This window comes from Giraffa tippelskirchi, chromosome 2, assembly GCF_054371585.1.
Source record: "Giraffa tippelskirchi isolate mGirTip1 chromosome 2, T2T-mGirTip1v1.2.pri, whole genome shotgun sequence".
NCBI lineage: Eukaryota > Metazoa > Chordata > Mammalia > Artiodactyla > Giraffidae > Giraffa > Giraffa tippelskirchi.
The window spans coordinates 65,021,730-65,038,221 of record NC_137276.1 but is presented as its reverse complement, the minus strand read 5'-3'; the positions used below and the strand labels follow the sequence as shown (position 1 = coordinate 65,038,221).

The 16,492-nt window shown below is 49.1% G+C and overlaps 1 protein-coding gene across 1 annotated transcript in view; it reads left to right on the top strand.

Moving 5' to 3' along the window:
- The window catches only part of CDH23 (cadherin related 23), a 434,929-nt gene that overhangs the window by 100,344 nt on the left and 318,093 nt on the right, over positions 1-16,492 (top strand). Inside the window, exons 4-6 of the mRNA XM_081567063.1 lie at positions 10,490-10,632; positions 11,578-11,625; positions 11,737-11,829. Coding sequence (XP_081423189.1) covers positions 10,490-10,632; positions 11,578-11,625; positions 11,737-11,829 — 284 coding nt within the window. The remainder of the gene's footprint in view (positions 1-10,489; positions 10,633-11,577; positions 11,626-11,736; positions 11,830-16,492) is intronic.

Below are 16,492 nucleotides of genomic sequence, written 5' to 3'. Positions count from 1 at the left end.
TCGGGTCAACCAAGTAACCCAGGAGTCCAGAGCAGCCTGAAACATGGAGGGAGCCTGGGGGTTAGTCTCTGTGGAGCAAGGAGAGGGAAGCCTCAGATTCCCCCAAAAGGCTTTGGGATTAAAGCTATGAGGGTGGTGGAGGGAAGGTGAATTCTGAGTCAGACAGACTTGGGTTCAAATCCTTGCTGTACCACTTCCCAGTTGTGTCACCTTGGGTAGGTTATTTTACCCCTAGGAGCCTCAGTATTCTTATCTGTGTAATGGGGATGCTAACCCCTCTCTGCGGGGTTTGTGAGAAATGGATGACAGAGAATGAATGAAAACCACTGAGCATAGTGCCTGGAAAATAGTAGGTGCTAAATCAATGCTCATTTCCTTCCTGCAGACAGTTCATATCATCTGCGCTAAGTAGACTGAGCTGTAGGAAAGAAAGGATGTGAAGAGGGCCTGTGGGCTTTGGTGTCAGAGTTACTTCCTTTATCCAGACAAAGGTGTTCTGATGAGTGTAAGGACACTAGCCAGTGCAGGGCTGGCTTGAGAGCAGGCCTGCCTCACATCTCATGCTGGTGTAAGGTGGGGCCCAGGACCACAAGATAACCCCCAAATGAAGTTGGCTCCCCTGAAGTCAAACCAAGTTCAGGACCCTTGGGAGTTAGAGGGAAGGAGCCTGATAGAAACAGGAGAGCGGAGAGGGGAAAACCTAAGACAAATGAGATTATCCCCAGGAATCAAGGCGCTTAACTGACCTGTCTGATCCCAGAGGGGAGACAAATGAGATTACAGGCTCCAAGGCCAGCCCAGTCTTGGGGAGGGAGGTGGGGGCTCATTCCAGCCGAGATAGAGAGGGCAGGAGCCCCTGGCTGTGCAGATATCAAGGCCAGAGCAGCTAGGTCCCTCCAGACCAGGGGTGGGGGTAAGGGTCCCTCCTGAACAGGGTGGCCTTGTGTAGCAGGCTCATGGTCATGGGGAGAGGGGCATTGGTTATTCTCAGAAACACTTGGGTATAACCCAGGGCTTATAACCTGGGGTTGGAGGCCTGCTGTCTGCTACTCCTTGCTCACCCATACACAGCCCCATCTCAAGCAGCCATCTTCCAGTCAGGACCCCTGCTCCTCTCTCTGTAAAGTGAGAAGGGGCTTTTTTGGGTCTCATTTCTGCTGTTATTAGTCCTTGTTTCTGAGCTTACCTGTTGACTCTAAGTCTGATTCTCTCCCTCCTAACTGCCCTGAACCTGATAGGAGCAGACTGCTGTTAATAGATACTTGGCCCCTGATTGGGAAGCGACTATAGATCAGGGCTGATGTGAAGTCCTTGTAAGTCACAGGTTGCAAAAGGTTTGCTCCCACATGCCTTGGAGGATTGATTAGTAGTGGCTGTATGGAACCCTGTGTTGTGAAGGATCCTAAAGTTGAATATAGACTCAACAGAAAAGGGAGCTGTGATTGATTAGTAATGTCTGCTTGGTTGGGGAAGGAATGGGCCAGCTCCTCAGCCCCAAGAGCAGACTGATTGTCACGGAGGGGTGGGGAGAGTTGCCAAGTGTGCCCCAGAACATCAGCCTCCACCTTCAAGGGAGTGATGCCTGCTCCCTGTTATGCAGAGTTACAGATGACAAATCAGGGAGCACAAAGGAGCGAGATCTTCATGACAGAGGGGCCGTTTGAAGCAGGCATTTAGGGGTGACCAAGAGTTGAGAGTCCATGAGAGAAGGAAGGGCCTTCCAGGCTGAAGGAACAGCCCCAGCATGTGTGTAGGAACAGACGAGGTCCTGGTGTGCTTGAGAGGTGGCAGCAGTGCATCAGTCTGAGCCCAGGGCTGTGGTGGGAACGTGACTGGCCAGGGTGTTGAGGACAGATTAGGAGGAGCATTGGCCATCCAGGAAGGAATTTGGTTTGAATTCCATGTGAACTGTGGCAGATGTCTGAGACAGGCGTGGCACAGTCAGAGGCTTGCCTTCAACAGATGCTACTATGAGGATGAAGCACGGTATACTCTCTTTACCCTTAATTCATTCTGTAGTGCCCTCTCCATGTTTGGGGAACATAGCCTTCATCCTTCCCCTATCCAAAACATAAAAATAATATAAAAAGGCCTTGCAGCCTGCACTTCCCTGCCTGAGTTTCTGGCCCACCCCTGGTCCAGCAGGTAAAGACTCACAGCTCCCCAGGAGTACGTGACATGCCAATCCCAGGCCTCACCCCTCAGTGCAAATAACAATAATAACAATAACAGCTATCTCAGCGAGCAGCATGGGCCCAGCAGGGCTGCAGAGGAAGCTGTGATTGTCCACCCCTTGCCAGGAAGATGGATATGGCCTGCTGCGAAGGGCTGAGACCACTGTGGGGATATGTCACCAGTCCTGTGACTCCCTGGGAGGGGCATTTGCAGTCTGCTGGACAGATCCCTGCCCTGACTGGGGTTTCTGGCCTCCAGAACAGGGTTCACTGGCCCAGGATGGGGTACTTTGGCTCTAGGATAGAGTACACTGCCAGTGATGGGGTAATGGTGCCCAAGTTGGGATACATTGCCCAGTATGTGATGCATGGCTCGAAGACAGGGTAGTTGAACCCAAGGTGGGGTACATGGTCCCAGGATGGGGTACCTGGCTGCCAGGATAGAGTCCTTGGCCCCAAGAATAAGGTATATTGCTCCAGATGACCCCCAGGAGAGAGTACATGGCCTTAGGCTAGGGTACAAGGCTGTCCCTGAGAGAATGGAGCATCAGCCAATGATGCCCTAGTATGATTCCACCTGCATCCAAAGCCAAGTGCTTCTGGTTTGGGCATTGGTAGGTTTTGATTAGCTGTGCTTTTCCTTGTCCATTAGTGTACATAATTAAGAGTTAGTTTGCCATACTCTCTCCTTTTGTCGTGGCTCAGAGATCTTCGTGATTTTTGGGGGCTCTTTTCCCAACACCTCTCGGCAGTTGACAGCATTCATTTATTTACCCAATGACTATTCACTGAGTGCCTCCATGATGCCAGCCCCATGTTAGGCTTAGGGATACAACAGAGAACATGATAGGCTAGGCTGCTGCCCCCATAGAGCTAACACGAATGTGTGTGTGGGGAAGGGGGAAGATGGGTTGAGGCAGGTAGTCAGCAAATCAAGTGAATAAACATGGTCATTTGAGATGAGGTAGGGGCTGTGAAGACAGTGACGTGAGGTGTGAGAACACAGAATGACATCTCTTTAGACAGACTCTATCTATATGATGGGGTATGTGAGTTACCTTCTCCGAGAAGGGAACTCATGACCTGAGAGGTGAATAGTGAAGTCACTCAGTCGTGTCCGACTCTTTGTGACCCCATGGACTGTAGCCTACCAGGCTTCTCCATCCATGAGATTTTTCAGGCAAGAATACTGGAGTGGGTTGCCATTTCCTTCTCCAGGGGAATCTTCCCGACCCAGGTATTGAACCCAGGTCTCCTGCATTGTAGAGAGGTGAATAATGAGTAGCATATAGTGACCTCAGGTTGGAACATTCCTGGCAGAGAACACAACCAGGGCAAATGTCCTAAGGCAGCTACAGAGTGTTCAGGAGCAGAGGCAAGACCATGGCAGAGGTGGGGGTGAGTCCAGGGACCACTTTGTGAGATGCAGTGGGAGGATTGTCTCAGGTCAGGTCACAGGGGCCTTAGATGTGATCTGGTTTAAGTTTGGGTTTTAAAAAAATTTTTTTTAATTGTGGTAAAAGACACATGACATAAAATTTATGATCTTAGCCATTTTAAAGTATACGGAGTGTTAGGTATGTTCACAGTGTTGTGCAGTCAATCTCCAGAATTATTTTCATATTATAGAGCTAATACTGAACCCCTTAAACAACAACTCCCATCCCTCACTGTCCCCAGCCCCTGGCAACCACCCTTCTAGATTCTGGCTCTATGAGTGCAACTCCTTTAAGTATATCATGTAAGCAGAAGAATACCACTGTTGGTCTTTTTGTGACCGATTTATCAGCATAGACTTAGCATAAGGTCCTTGGGTTTCATACATGTTGTAGCTTGTGTCAGAATTTCCTTCCTTTTTAAGGCTGAATAGTTTCCATTCAGTGTAGGTGCCCCATTTTGTTCATTCATTCTTCCATCAGTGGACACTTGGGTCGCTTCCACCTTTTGACCATTGTAACTAAAATGCTGCTATGAACATGGGTATATAGTGATTTAAGTTCTTCAGGGTTCCACTTTCCACCCATGAGGTAGGCTGAGCCCTCACCTGGGTTGGGTTGCCTCAGGGTGGAGGGGGCCAGCCTTTCTGGGTTACCCTTCCCCGTGAGGTAGGGGAGGCCAAGAACAGAGAATCCTCCAGAAGCACCGATTGAGCTGAGAGCCCTAAGACTGAGCCTGTAAATCATCCTGGGGCCAGAGGAGCTTTTCTCTGCATCCAAAATGTGAGCCATAAACCAGGCTGACTTACAGGCAGTACTCACTGGTCTGGTTGTTTATGGCCAGCACCCTCTCTGATTGGTTGATGCCTGTACTGTGCCTGTTGTTAAATATTTGAATATCACCCTGCTATAAACCAATCTCAGAACTTCTAAACCTGGCTGTGTGTCAGAATCTCTTGCAGGGAGAATGGAAGCAGCTGTTTAAACGTTCACACTCTAGGCTCCCTCCGCAGCCTATCAAGGAGCAAGGCTTGGGAATCTGTATTATAACAAGCACACTGTGTGATCCTGATGCCATAGTCTTAGGGGGTCTTATGAAGCAGAAGCAGATCTTGTGATGAGAGTTCAAGTGCAAATAGTTTGTTGGGGAGGAGAGTCCAGGAAACACAGGTCAGGGAGAAAGAATATGAGACTGGGAAGAGAAGGAAGTCATAAAGATGCTTCATCAACCAAGTCACCTCAGTGGGCAAGTGGACATGAATCCCATGGGGGAACTTCAAGAGCTGGTTTGGAAAACAGCCTTTGAGTAACCCCCTGAGAGATGAGGGAGCTAGGGCATTTATCTACCAACTCTTTATCTGCCATCTTTCATCAGTCATTCATTGAGTGCTCTACCAGGGGCATTAGTTCCCTGGCATAAACAGGCCTGTCCTGTGTATGGTTGAAGCAATCTGTGGTGGTCAGAATCCCTCAGGACTGGCAGTTGGCTGTGAGGCTGGCATGTATGACAGTGGTATGTAAGGCATAGTGGGCAGGGTACCGACGGCATCAGCTATGGAGGACTGCCAAGTTCCCATCACTCCACATACAGGGAGTGGTAAGCCCCTGTGAAACAATGATTATCCTTCTTCCCACTGAAGAGAGTTTGAGCAAGCTCCGGGAGTTGGTGATGGACAGGGAGGCCTGGCGTTGCTGCAGTCTATGGGGTCGCAAAGAGTTGGACACGACTGAGCCACTGAACTGACTGACTACTGAAGAGAACTTCAAGTCTCATCCATTGTTGGCAGAAATGTAAATGGTGTGATTACTATGGAAAACAGTTTGGTGGTTCCTCAAAGAGTTAAGAGTTTCTATAGGACCCAGCAATTCCACTTCTAGATATATACCCACCCCCCAGAATTGAAAACAGATGTTCAAACAAAAACTTGCCCACAGGTGTTCATAGCAGCATTATTCACAGTAGCCAAAAGGGGGAAACAACTCAAATGTCCATCAGCTGATGATATGGGTAAACAAAATATAGCATACTATACAGTGGAGTAGTCATAATAAGGAATTAAATACTAATATATTAGCACAGGGAACTCTGCTCAATGTTATGTGGCAGCCTGGTTAGGAGGGGAGTTTGGAAAGAATTGATACATGTATATGTATGCATGTCTGAGTCCCTTTGCTGTCCCCCTGAAACTCTCACAACATTGTTAATCACCTGTACTCCAATAAAAAATAAAAAGTTAAAGATACTAATACATGTTACAAACGGATGAACCTTGAAAACATGCTGAGTGAAAAAAAAACCCAGCACTTACTGTATGATTCTATTTATATGAAATATCCAGGACAGGAAAATTGTAGAGACAGGCAGTGTGGATTAGCAGTTGCCAGAGGCTGGGGGAGGAGGGAATGGGGAGGAATGCTAATGGGGATGGGTTTCCTTTTGGGGTGATGAAAATGTTCTGGAAACAAATAATGGTGATGTTTACACCACATTGTGAATGTACTGCATGCCACAGTATTAATTAAAATGATACACTTTATATTATATATATTTTACTACAATTAAAAACAAGAGCTCCAAGTATTGCATAGCTTGAGTTGCAGGGTCTACTGTTTCCCAGGTGGGAAACAAACCCAGTGCATGATGTGTGTACACCAGGACCCCACAGCTGGAATGGTTCTCCTGAGGGGCTGCTTCTGGGGGCACTAAGTGGGAGTTGGGCCCCACAGCTTGGCCTCTTTCCTGTCTGAATGGTGCAGAGGTTGCTGGAAGCCTCTCTAATGGGGAAATGAGTCCTGTGCCGTGGAGAGCCAAAGCCAGGCCTGGCTTCTACAGAGTGGCAGGATAGCTGGGCGGGGGAGTATGTGCCTAGCAGGAAAATTGCGGGGCGTCTTGTCTTAAATATAATATTAAATTGGCACCTTTAATTAGTACACTTAGAAAAGGTCACTAGCAATTACCTGGGACACAAAGAAGGTGTGAGCAGGCAAGAGCCCGTGAGGAAGCCGAAAAGGACCATTTTGAGCAGCACATAATTGAGGGGAAAATGGATAAAAGTCCAGAAAATTACAGGGTGGGTGACAGAAGCTGATGGCCCCATCCCTGTCCTGCCCAGCGCCCCCCTTCTTGGGAGAGCCTGAGCATCAGGCCTGGGAGAGCCATTTGTGATACTGGGCCAAGTTGTGTGACCTTGGGTGGGGGGCCAGTGTGGCCTTTCTGGAATCCCTTGGGCCGGCTGGGAGCTTGGCCCCATATTCTCCACCTGGCTGGACCCTGAAGGAGGTTGACAAGTGAGATTTCCAGTCCAGGGGGCTACCATGGACTTGCTGATGTATTGTGGACAAGCAGGGCCCCCATGGGCCTCAGTTTCCTCATGTTAAATCTCCCCAAGGCCTTGGGAAATAGCTCAGTATTCCTCAAACTTTGCCACTAAAGGACCCCTGAGGGTATCAGAAAGGAACCAGGTGTCCCTGGAAGTCAGCAGGAGGCTGGAAATTCTTTTATGGTTTTTAGATTATATCTTTAAAAATGAATTAAATATTATACTTGCATTATATTCCCATTTGTCTTATATAAAATAGTTGCTTGTCACTCAGTGACACAGATGCTTTGGGGAGATGTGCTTGTTTTTTCTATGACTTCACATATCTCCTCCTTCCTCCCCTAGGACGGAGCACTGTACTGGGAGTCTGGAAATTTGGGCTTAAGCCCTGACTCTGTTGCTGACTGTTGTACTTTGGGCAAATTGCTAAATGCTTTCAGTTTCTCCGCCTTTAAAATGGGAAGTTCAGTTCAGTTCAGTTGCTCAGTCGTGTCCAACTCTTTGCGACTCCATGAACTGAGCACGCCAGGCCTCTCTGTCCATCACCAACTCCCGGAGTCTACCCAAACCCATGTCCATCGAGTCAGTGATGCCATCCAACCATCCCATCCTCTGTCATCCCCTTCTCCTAACTCCCCAAAAGATCTCTGATTTTTTGACTCTATGATTTCACTCCTCCTTCTGCTTCTTACCTTCTCTCATCACCTTGGATGCTGCCATGTCCTACTCTGATGTGTGACCTCGGAGAGGCTATTTTGCCTTTCCGAGCCTCAACTTCCTAATCTGTATAATGGGTAGAAAAATGACTACCAAACAGAGTTGTTGAGAGGATTTAGTGAAAGAACCCATGTGAGTGGGCTTGCATTTCATGTCTGGCGTTTCATAAGAGCCCAATGATTGTTCAGTATCTTCTTTTTCTGAGTCACTTTAGGGCCTGATAGAGTCATGTCCATGGAAGTCCTGAATCTTGAGTTCACATATCAAGTGTTGAGATTTGTAAGATTGTGGAAACAAATGTGGGCACTGGGCCAGAATGCCTGGGCTTTGAAGTCCTACTCTGCCATTTGCTAATTGTGTGGGCATGGTAAATTACTTAATCACTCTGTTACCTTATTTGTTAAGTGAAGAGAATAACAGGAAAGATTGAATTGGATATTACATAGAAATCCTTTGCCAAGTATCTGGAATGTGGTTAGTGCTCCAGAATACTGGTTCTCATTGTCATGTTAGAAATTCTTTCAAAAGTTGACTTAGAAAAGCTCATCAGGATTCTTTTCTAAATAAAGTCCCAAGTTCTGAATCCTTCCTTCCTTAGCTAGATAATCAGAGCTATTCAGTAAATATGAGAGTCAGTATGTGGGGCAAAAAGAGTGTCCATCCCATTTTATAGGGTAAATTGAGGCTTTGAAAGAAGTGATTTGCTGAAGGCCATAGTTCTAACTTAACTACTTCAAGAATCAGATGGAAACTGCAGACCCTCCCTGCAGAGAATGACAGACTGTACACTCAGAACATTTTGCACAGTTCTTGGGGGTTTAAGGACCTCTTGAAGCTACAGTCACCAGCTAATCCAATGCCTGGGACCTCCTGGTTTTAGAACATCTCCTGGGAAATGCCTCAGTTCAGTTTAGTTCAGTCACTCAGTCATGTCTGACTCTTTGCAACCCCGTGGACTGCAGCACGCCAGGCTTCCCTGTCCATCACCAACTCCCGGAGCTTGCTCAAACTCATGTCCATTGAGTCAGTGATGCCATCCAACCATCTCATCCTCTGTCATCCCCTTCTCCTCCTGCCTTCAATCTTTCCCAGCATCAGGGTCTTTTTCAATGAGTCCGTTCTTTGCATCAGGTGGCCAAAGTATTGGAGTTTCTGCTTCAGCATCAGTCCTTCCAATGAATGGTCAGGGTTGATTTCCTTTAGGATTGACTGGTTTGATCTCCTTGCAGTCCAAGGGACTCTCAAGAGTCTTCTCCAGCACCACAGTTCAAAAGCATCAGTTCTTTGGTGCTCTGCTTTCTTTATAATCCAACTCTCACATCCATACATGACTATTGGAAAAACCATAGCTTTGATTAGATGGACCTTTGTTGGCAAATGTCTCTGCTTTTTAATACACTGTCTAAGTTTCTCATAGTTTTTCTTCCAAGGAGCAAGTGTCTTTTAATTTCACAGCTGCAGTCACCATCTGTAGTGATTTTGTAGCCCCCCAAAATAAAGTCTATCATTGTTTCCATTGTTTCCCCATCTATTTGCCATGAAGTGATGGAACTGGATGCCATGATCTTAGTTTTCTGAGTGTTGAGTTTTAAGCCTACTGTTTTCACTCTCCTCTTTCATTTTTATCAAAAGCTTCTTTAGTTCTTCTTCACTTTCTGCCATAAGGGTGGTGTCATCTGTGTATCTGAGGTTATTGCTATTTCTCCCAGAAATCTTGATTCCAGCTTGTGCTTCATCCTAGAAATAATGAATGCCTCAGTCCTAGACAAACTTGGGTGGTTGGTCATCTTACCTGAAGGGTACCTGAGGGGGCTGCTGTGAACCCCAGGGGAAGGTGACCTACTCTAAGACTTTTTAGGCAGGGTTAGGCCAGGCATTCTGATGCCCAGGGTGGCCTCTGGCCAGGGCTTTGGTTCTTGGTGAAGGCAACAACTTAGTCCTCTAATTGTGGACAGGAGCTAGACTTTGTCACCTGGTTGTAGACTGGAGTCTCCTGATGCTGCTGCATATCTTCCTAACCTCTGTGTGCTCCAGTGTACACCACACAGCCAGCACCTAATCACTGTTGCATGAATGCCAGGTTTGTAAATTTTCTGAATTAGAAAATATTGCTTCCATTTGTAAAAGACAGAAATCCAACTCTACTTAGGCAAGAAAAAAAAAAAAAAAGGAGGGGGTGATTTATTAGCTCATATAGCTGAGCAGTCCAGAGGATGGAGCTAATATCATGTATAGTTGACTGCAGACCCTCAAACCGTTAGGAATCTCTTTCCATGCACCATTTGGCTCTGTTTTCCTCCTTGTTGGCCTCATCATCAGGGAGGCTGTTCCTGTGATGCCAAAGATGACCAAACCCAGTGGAAGAAAAGCACCTCTTTCCTACTTGTTTCAGCAGAAGTCCCAGGGTTGGCTTTGATTGGCTAGTTTGGGTCACATGCTCATCCCTGAACCAATCACTGTGATAAGGGAGATGCTGTGCTCTGATTGGCTAGGGCTAAGTAGCGTGTCCATCTTGGAACATAAGAATTGAAGGGTTGTGAACTTGTGCTCATCTGAGCCACATGGAGAACCCTTTCTCTAAGTTAAAAGAAAAGAGGATATGTGGAAGTCACAGAACAAGGTGAATGATGGTTCCCTGTTAAACACTGTGACAAGTGACCAGGGCAGAGGCGGGGAGCCTGGGATGGAGCCAAAGATGCAAAGGGATGCTGCAGCAGTCAGTGACCTGCTGGCGGTCTGTTGGGTGACTGCTCCCCACAGGAACTCAGCTACCAGAGTAAGGTGCTCAAGAATGGACTAACCTCCTGTTTTTATCCTCTGCTGTCCCCCATGGGTACTTCAGGTTCCTCTGTGACCCAGTTGCTGGCCCGAGACATGGACAATGACCCCCTGGTGTTTGGCGTGTCTGGGGAGGAGGCCGCCCGCTTCTTTGCTGTGGAGCCTGACACAGGCGTGGTGTGGCTTCGGCAGCCACTGGACAGAGAGGTATGACCCGCCTTGACCTCCACCCCAGTCCTTCCCTAGGGAGGCAGGGGCACATGCTAGAGGAAGATGATTCATCGTCTTCTCACCCTGAAGCAGAATCTTCCTGCCTGAATGGTGTCAGGGCCAGTGTTGATGTCTGCATTTGGCTTTAGAATGGGGTGGTTGGGAGTGTCTCCAAGTAGGGGGCAACATTGGATAGGCAGGAGGGACAGTGACCTTGGGTACATCCCCTGTAGGATGGTGGCTCTATGGGAGCCACACTTGTTGTTTCCATGTGTGTGAAAGACAGTGGCTCAGTTGTGTTCAACTTTTTTGCAACCCGTTAGACTGCAGCCCACCAGGCTCCTTGTCCATGGTATTTTCCAGGCAAGAATACTGGAGGGGGTTGGCAGAAATCAACACAGTTCTGTAAAGCAATTAAAAACAAATTAATTAAAAAAAAAAGAATACTGGAGGGGGTAGCCACTCCCTTCTCCAGGGGTTCTTCTCAACCCGGGAATCAAATCCAGGTCTCCTACATTCTGCCCACTCCCCACAACAAATGTTCCACCAAAGGATATTTTCCAGAGACACAGGAACTGATGACAGTAGCCTTTAGCAAATTAAAGTAAGGATTTGAGCAAACCCACCCCCCCCTTCTCCTCACATTGAAGTGGCCACACTTTGCTCGAGATCACACAGCAGACTAGAGACAGAGCCCAGATTAGAACCCAAGATTCTTGACTTTTAATCTGTTTCTCTTTTATAGGAAAGATCCATATTCCGAACCTACTTCTCCAATCCAAAAGACAATGCTTATATTGTAGGGAAGGCTTCAGCTATCCAGTCCCAGATCAGCTCTTAGGGCAATGCTGGAGGGTCTCCACCTCCATGTAGGGCTCTGGACTCAGGGCCTCAGCTCGCCCCTCTAATTCTGTTCTCCTCCCTCCCTACATTTTCTTTCAGACCAAGTCAGAATTCACAGTGGAGTTCTCTGTCAGCGACCACCAGGGGGTGAGTGTCCCCCGAGGCCCCTGCTGCCTGGGGAGGCGGGGTCCCTGGGCCTCCGGTGGAAAGAGGCCAGAGGCTGAGGCCGACATTAACTCCCCACGCTTGTCTTACCAGGTGATTACAAGGAAGGTGAACATCCAGGTCGGGGACGTGAATGACAACGCGCCCACATTTCATAATCAGCCCTACAGTGTCCGCATCCCTGAGGTAGGTGCCCTTGGGGTCACACTCAAGGGACATTTGGGGTCTGCTTCTCTGGGGCCATCTGGGAGTATACTGATGCTGGGGGAAGGGCAGCTCCAGCTCCTTCTCTCCTGCCCACACCTCAGCCCGGGCACCTGCTCTGGGCACATTGGTGACCAAGCCAGTACCTCTGAGGGGGCTTGTCTGCTGCTTGCAGAGAGCAGGTTGGTGGGAGTCTCATGCCTGAGAGAGGGCCCTGGATAAATCCCCAAACTCTGGCTAGAGTCGGGGACAGGACGGAGGTTGGGAGAGGCAGGTTGTACCTCTTTTTTTCCATTCACAGAGTGTGGGCCTTGGACGGGTGGGTTGGCAGACTTAAAACCCCAGGCCTCCCAGCTTTGGCAAGAACAGTCTCTTCAGGATGCAGGGCACATGCAGTAACTAGAAAGGGCTTTTTTTCTTGAACCCCACGCTCGCCCCGCTGGCTCGCCCCGCTGGCTCGCCGGCCGTTGGCTCCTCTGGGTCGTCTGTGTACTCTGAGTGTATTTGCATGAGTGCATGAGTGTAAAACCAAGCCATTGCTGATAATTGAGAAGTACAAATTATTGCATTACAAACAGTTCGGTTATAAGCTGGCTGCTGGCCCCAGGGTTCTCATTGCTTGCTGTCCCTCTCCCTGGTGGCTGATGGCAGGCTTCTGGGCTGGCAATTAGTGATTCAAAGACCTTGAAGGTGGCAAATAAAGAGCTTCTAACTGGGTGTCCCTCAGGCCTGCCCTAGGGGCTCTGGGTTGGACAGCAGCAGTAAAGGGTGAGGATGAGAGATGGTGTACACTAGGGAGAGGCAGGCTGCCACTGTGGCATTGGAGTTCTCGCCCCTTTATGTCATTGGATAAGGAAACTGAAAGAACTCTAGAAAATACCTATTCAGTTTATAGATGAGAAAAGTGAGGCTCAGCGTGGGAGAGTGATTTGTCTAAGGTCACACAGTTTTGACTGCCAGCTTCCTGACTCCCAGGGCAGCCTCAGATGCCTCAAGGATGAAGAAACATATCATGCCCCCAAGTTCCTGTTGCTGGCCCTCCTTACTCAGCTGTGAGTCAAGGGTCCTATGCTTGTGCCAGAGAGAGGACCAATGTGCGGGTGGGGTACACTGGAGGTGCTCATGCCCTCCCTGTTAGAGTGGGATTGCAGGGAGAGAGACCCTGCAATCCCAAGCACAGGGGCACAGTGCCCTGAGCTGTGGCCGGCATGCCCAGGATTGCAGCTTGGCTCTGGGCCCCTGCTCATTTGGAAGTCTCCCTAATTTAATTAAGGGTCTCTACGTGCCAGCCTGCACTCTGGGCCTGGGCTTAGAAACCAAGGGCATGGCTCGGAGTTAATGAGCCTTGGACCCATTGCTCAGCTGCCATCCTGGAAGGCATGGCTGCCCTCTTCCTTCACAGGGGCAGCAGACAGCAGCAATGGCAAGAGGATGAGGGGTCGCATCCCTGCTCTCAGCCCCTGGGCCAGGGCCAGCCTTTCCTACCTCGCTTGCCAGAAGAAAATGTGACCTCCAACACTGCCCCATTGGAATCCCCCAGGATTCTCTAAAGGCCTCTGCCTCCAAGGAGAGAGCCTCTTCAGTCATTCATTTATTTAACAAATATTTATTGAGTGTCTGCTGTGAGCTTGGCACCATGCCAGGCTCTCACTGCACAGAGACCTGGGAGGCCAGAAGAATATATAATGATGGGAGCCAGAACCAGAGGCCAGAGACCCCAGGCTTAGCCCCTGCTCTGCCCTCAGATTTCTGGGTCCATTAGGGTGCATCATTTAACCTCTGGGCCATAGTCCTCCTTCTTTAATAAAAGCAGAGGACAGGTGAGATAAAATAGCCTGCCTCCTGCCCATCTGATGAGGAGAGGGTGGGCCAAGAGGGGCTAGCTCAAAGCACATACAGTCCTTGGAGGCAGGCCCATGTGGTTTACTCACCTGCATGTAAACCTCCCTGGGTCACTTCAGTGGCCTGATATTCGATGCCCTGCTCAGGGCAGCTCCTTGTAGCCAATGGGGATATGGTGTCAGCTGGATGGAGGCCTGGCCACTCCTGACCTAAGGTGGTTTGGCACTGACCAGCCCTGCCCTGGGGTGGTCATCTGAGCTAGAGCTTAGCTGCTGGACTCAGGTCCCAGCTGGAGTACCAGTTAAGATTCTGCTGGTCCTGGCCCAGACTTTAGCCAGGGATCTCCGGCTTACGTGGAGGTCACCCTGGAAACCCCAGGCCTTCGCCCTTGAGAAGTACGATTCAGTGGCAGAGGCCCCGTGGGTGTGAACAGGGTGAGAACACAAACCAGAGGAATGGGGAGGGGGCACTACAGACCCCACAAGGCATCAGTCTTCAGGGGTTACCAGAGCAATCAGAGAAATCTCAGTAGGCTTCCTGGAAGAGGTGGGTTTCCAGGAGAAGCTCGCCAAGGTGAGCAGCAGAGCTCCTGTGTTATATGGTGGAAAGAGGTAGCCTGGAGATCAAGACATCTGGGTTCTAGTGCTAACAACTAAGACTTTAGACCTGTTGCTGCCCCTCTGCTGGCTGTTAAGCTGAGGCAGTTGGCCAGGCCCCTTCCAGGACTGACGTTCCATGGTCTGAGTAGGAATCCCAAAATGAGTGGCTCCTTCTTATCCTCCAGTATTTCATTATTCCTTGAAGGCCAGGCAAAGACCTCCAGTGGCTCCCTCCATCTACTTAGCTCCCCTTTTGGTAGTCCCAGCCACCTACATGTCATCCTTAACCTTCCTGACCTCCACTCCCCCGAGCCCCAGGGACCTTGATAATATTTGGGTCTGTTGTGCCCAGAACCCTGGAATAGGTGTGAGGAAAAAGTTACAGGAGAGTAAATTCTAGGTCTACATAAGGAAGAATTTGCTGATTGAAACTTTCACAGTCTCCTCCCCAGCCCTGCTGAGGGATGTACTGAGCTCCCCATCCCTAGAGTTATGCGAACAGAAGCAGAAGCCCGTGTTTCAGAAGCCATCTAGTGCTAAGTATTGGAGAGGTGATGAATCAGAGGCTCCTGAACATACCCCATCAGAATTTCCTGGGGAACTAGTTAGGCTGCATATTCCTGGGCCCCTGCAATTCTGAATCAGTGGTTTGGGGGGTAGAGCTGGCCCAGGAGGCTGCATTTTTAACTCCACGGTGACAGCATGCCCTAGGGGATAACATCTCTGGCCATCCCCACCAGAGGGTTTCTCCGAGGTGCTGCAGCAGCCCATCTTTGAGAACTCTCAGCCTGTCCACAGCTGCCTAGAAACTTCAACCCGCGGGGAATCACATCCTCAGGCCTAGCACCTGAGCAGGTGGGAGGCAGGTCAAGACCAGGCACTGCCCCTTTCCTAGAGAAGTTCACCCACCCCCTGCCCTCCCAGACCTGCCCCCTCTCCCTCCGAAAGCCCCTGCCTAAGCCGGGCAGGTGTGTTTGGGTTTGTTAGTTCTCAGTTCCCCTCCTGCCCACCCCTCTCCCCTCACTAAGCTGTTCTACATGTAATTATCCATTTTATCAGGGTGAAAGGCCCTGCAATTCACTTGTCGAAGCCCTAACGAGGCAGCGTGGATGCTTTCAAGTCCGTAAAGAAAAGGGAAATCCTGCTAGAATTGGCAACTTAATTCACCAAGCCAGCCTCGACAGACCTCATTAAGTCCCCGTGTATTCATTTCAGGCTAATGGCTGTCATGCTGACTGCTGTTTGATTTGCTGTAATAGACTTTTATGGCGTTCCAATTTACTCAAACGTGTTTGCCTGTGTCTCTGCCCAGCAGCACTGCTCCAGCACCTCTGTTAGGGGTGTGTGCCCACCTCGCTGACCTTTAGCACTGCCCTGTGCTCCTCCTTCTGCCCCCACCTCTCAGCCTTTCAGCTGTGCCCCAGGGAGGTGACTCTAGGGCCTAGCTGTTTGGGTCAGAGGACAGATGGTGCCAGGAGGCTCCTTGGGCTCAGGAGGGCCTCTGGAGTGTCAGGGTTGGCCATGTCATTGACGTTCCGAGAAGCTGAGCCTCCTTAGCTGGGCCTTTAGCCATCTGGCTTCACCCTACCTTTCTCAGCGTATCTTCCTCCACATGAATCCTCCTGTCAGCCAAGGGGCTAAGCCAGTGCCTCTGAGCATGTGTCTGTGTGTCACTTTTCTTTGTAAAACACATGTTGTACTGTTCTAACTAGTTCTGGAGTGTTTTCTTTCTTCTTGAAGCCTAACTCTATTCTCCTGTCCTTCAAAGCCCAAATCTGATCCACTGTGCTTTGATTCCCTCAAATTGTTTGAAATGAACACAAACATTTGTTGAACAGCTATAGAGCAGGGCCCAGGGATTTTCAGTTGGCTTGGCAATTCAGGGTAGAAAAAAAAGACTCTACTATTTGCCAGCTGTATAACTTTGGAAGGAACTTAATCTTTCTGGACCTCAGTTTTTTATCTATAAGATGGGTGACAATATTTCCCTTGTGGGCTTATTGTGAGAGCTATAATAATGCCAGTAGGAAAAGCCCTTAGTCCAGTTTGTGGCTCATAATATATTTGGTGAAATACTACTGATTGAGACTAGGGTCTTTGTGCTCAGGGGGGGTAATTTTACAGGGAGAAAAACAAGTAGGTAGATGTCTAACTACCTCTAAATGTATTAAATGCTATGGCAGCTTAGAATGTGCAAAGTGGGA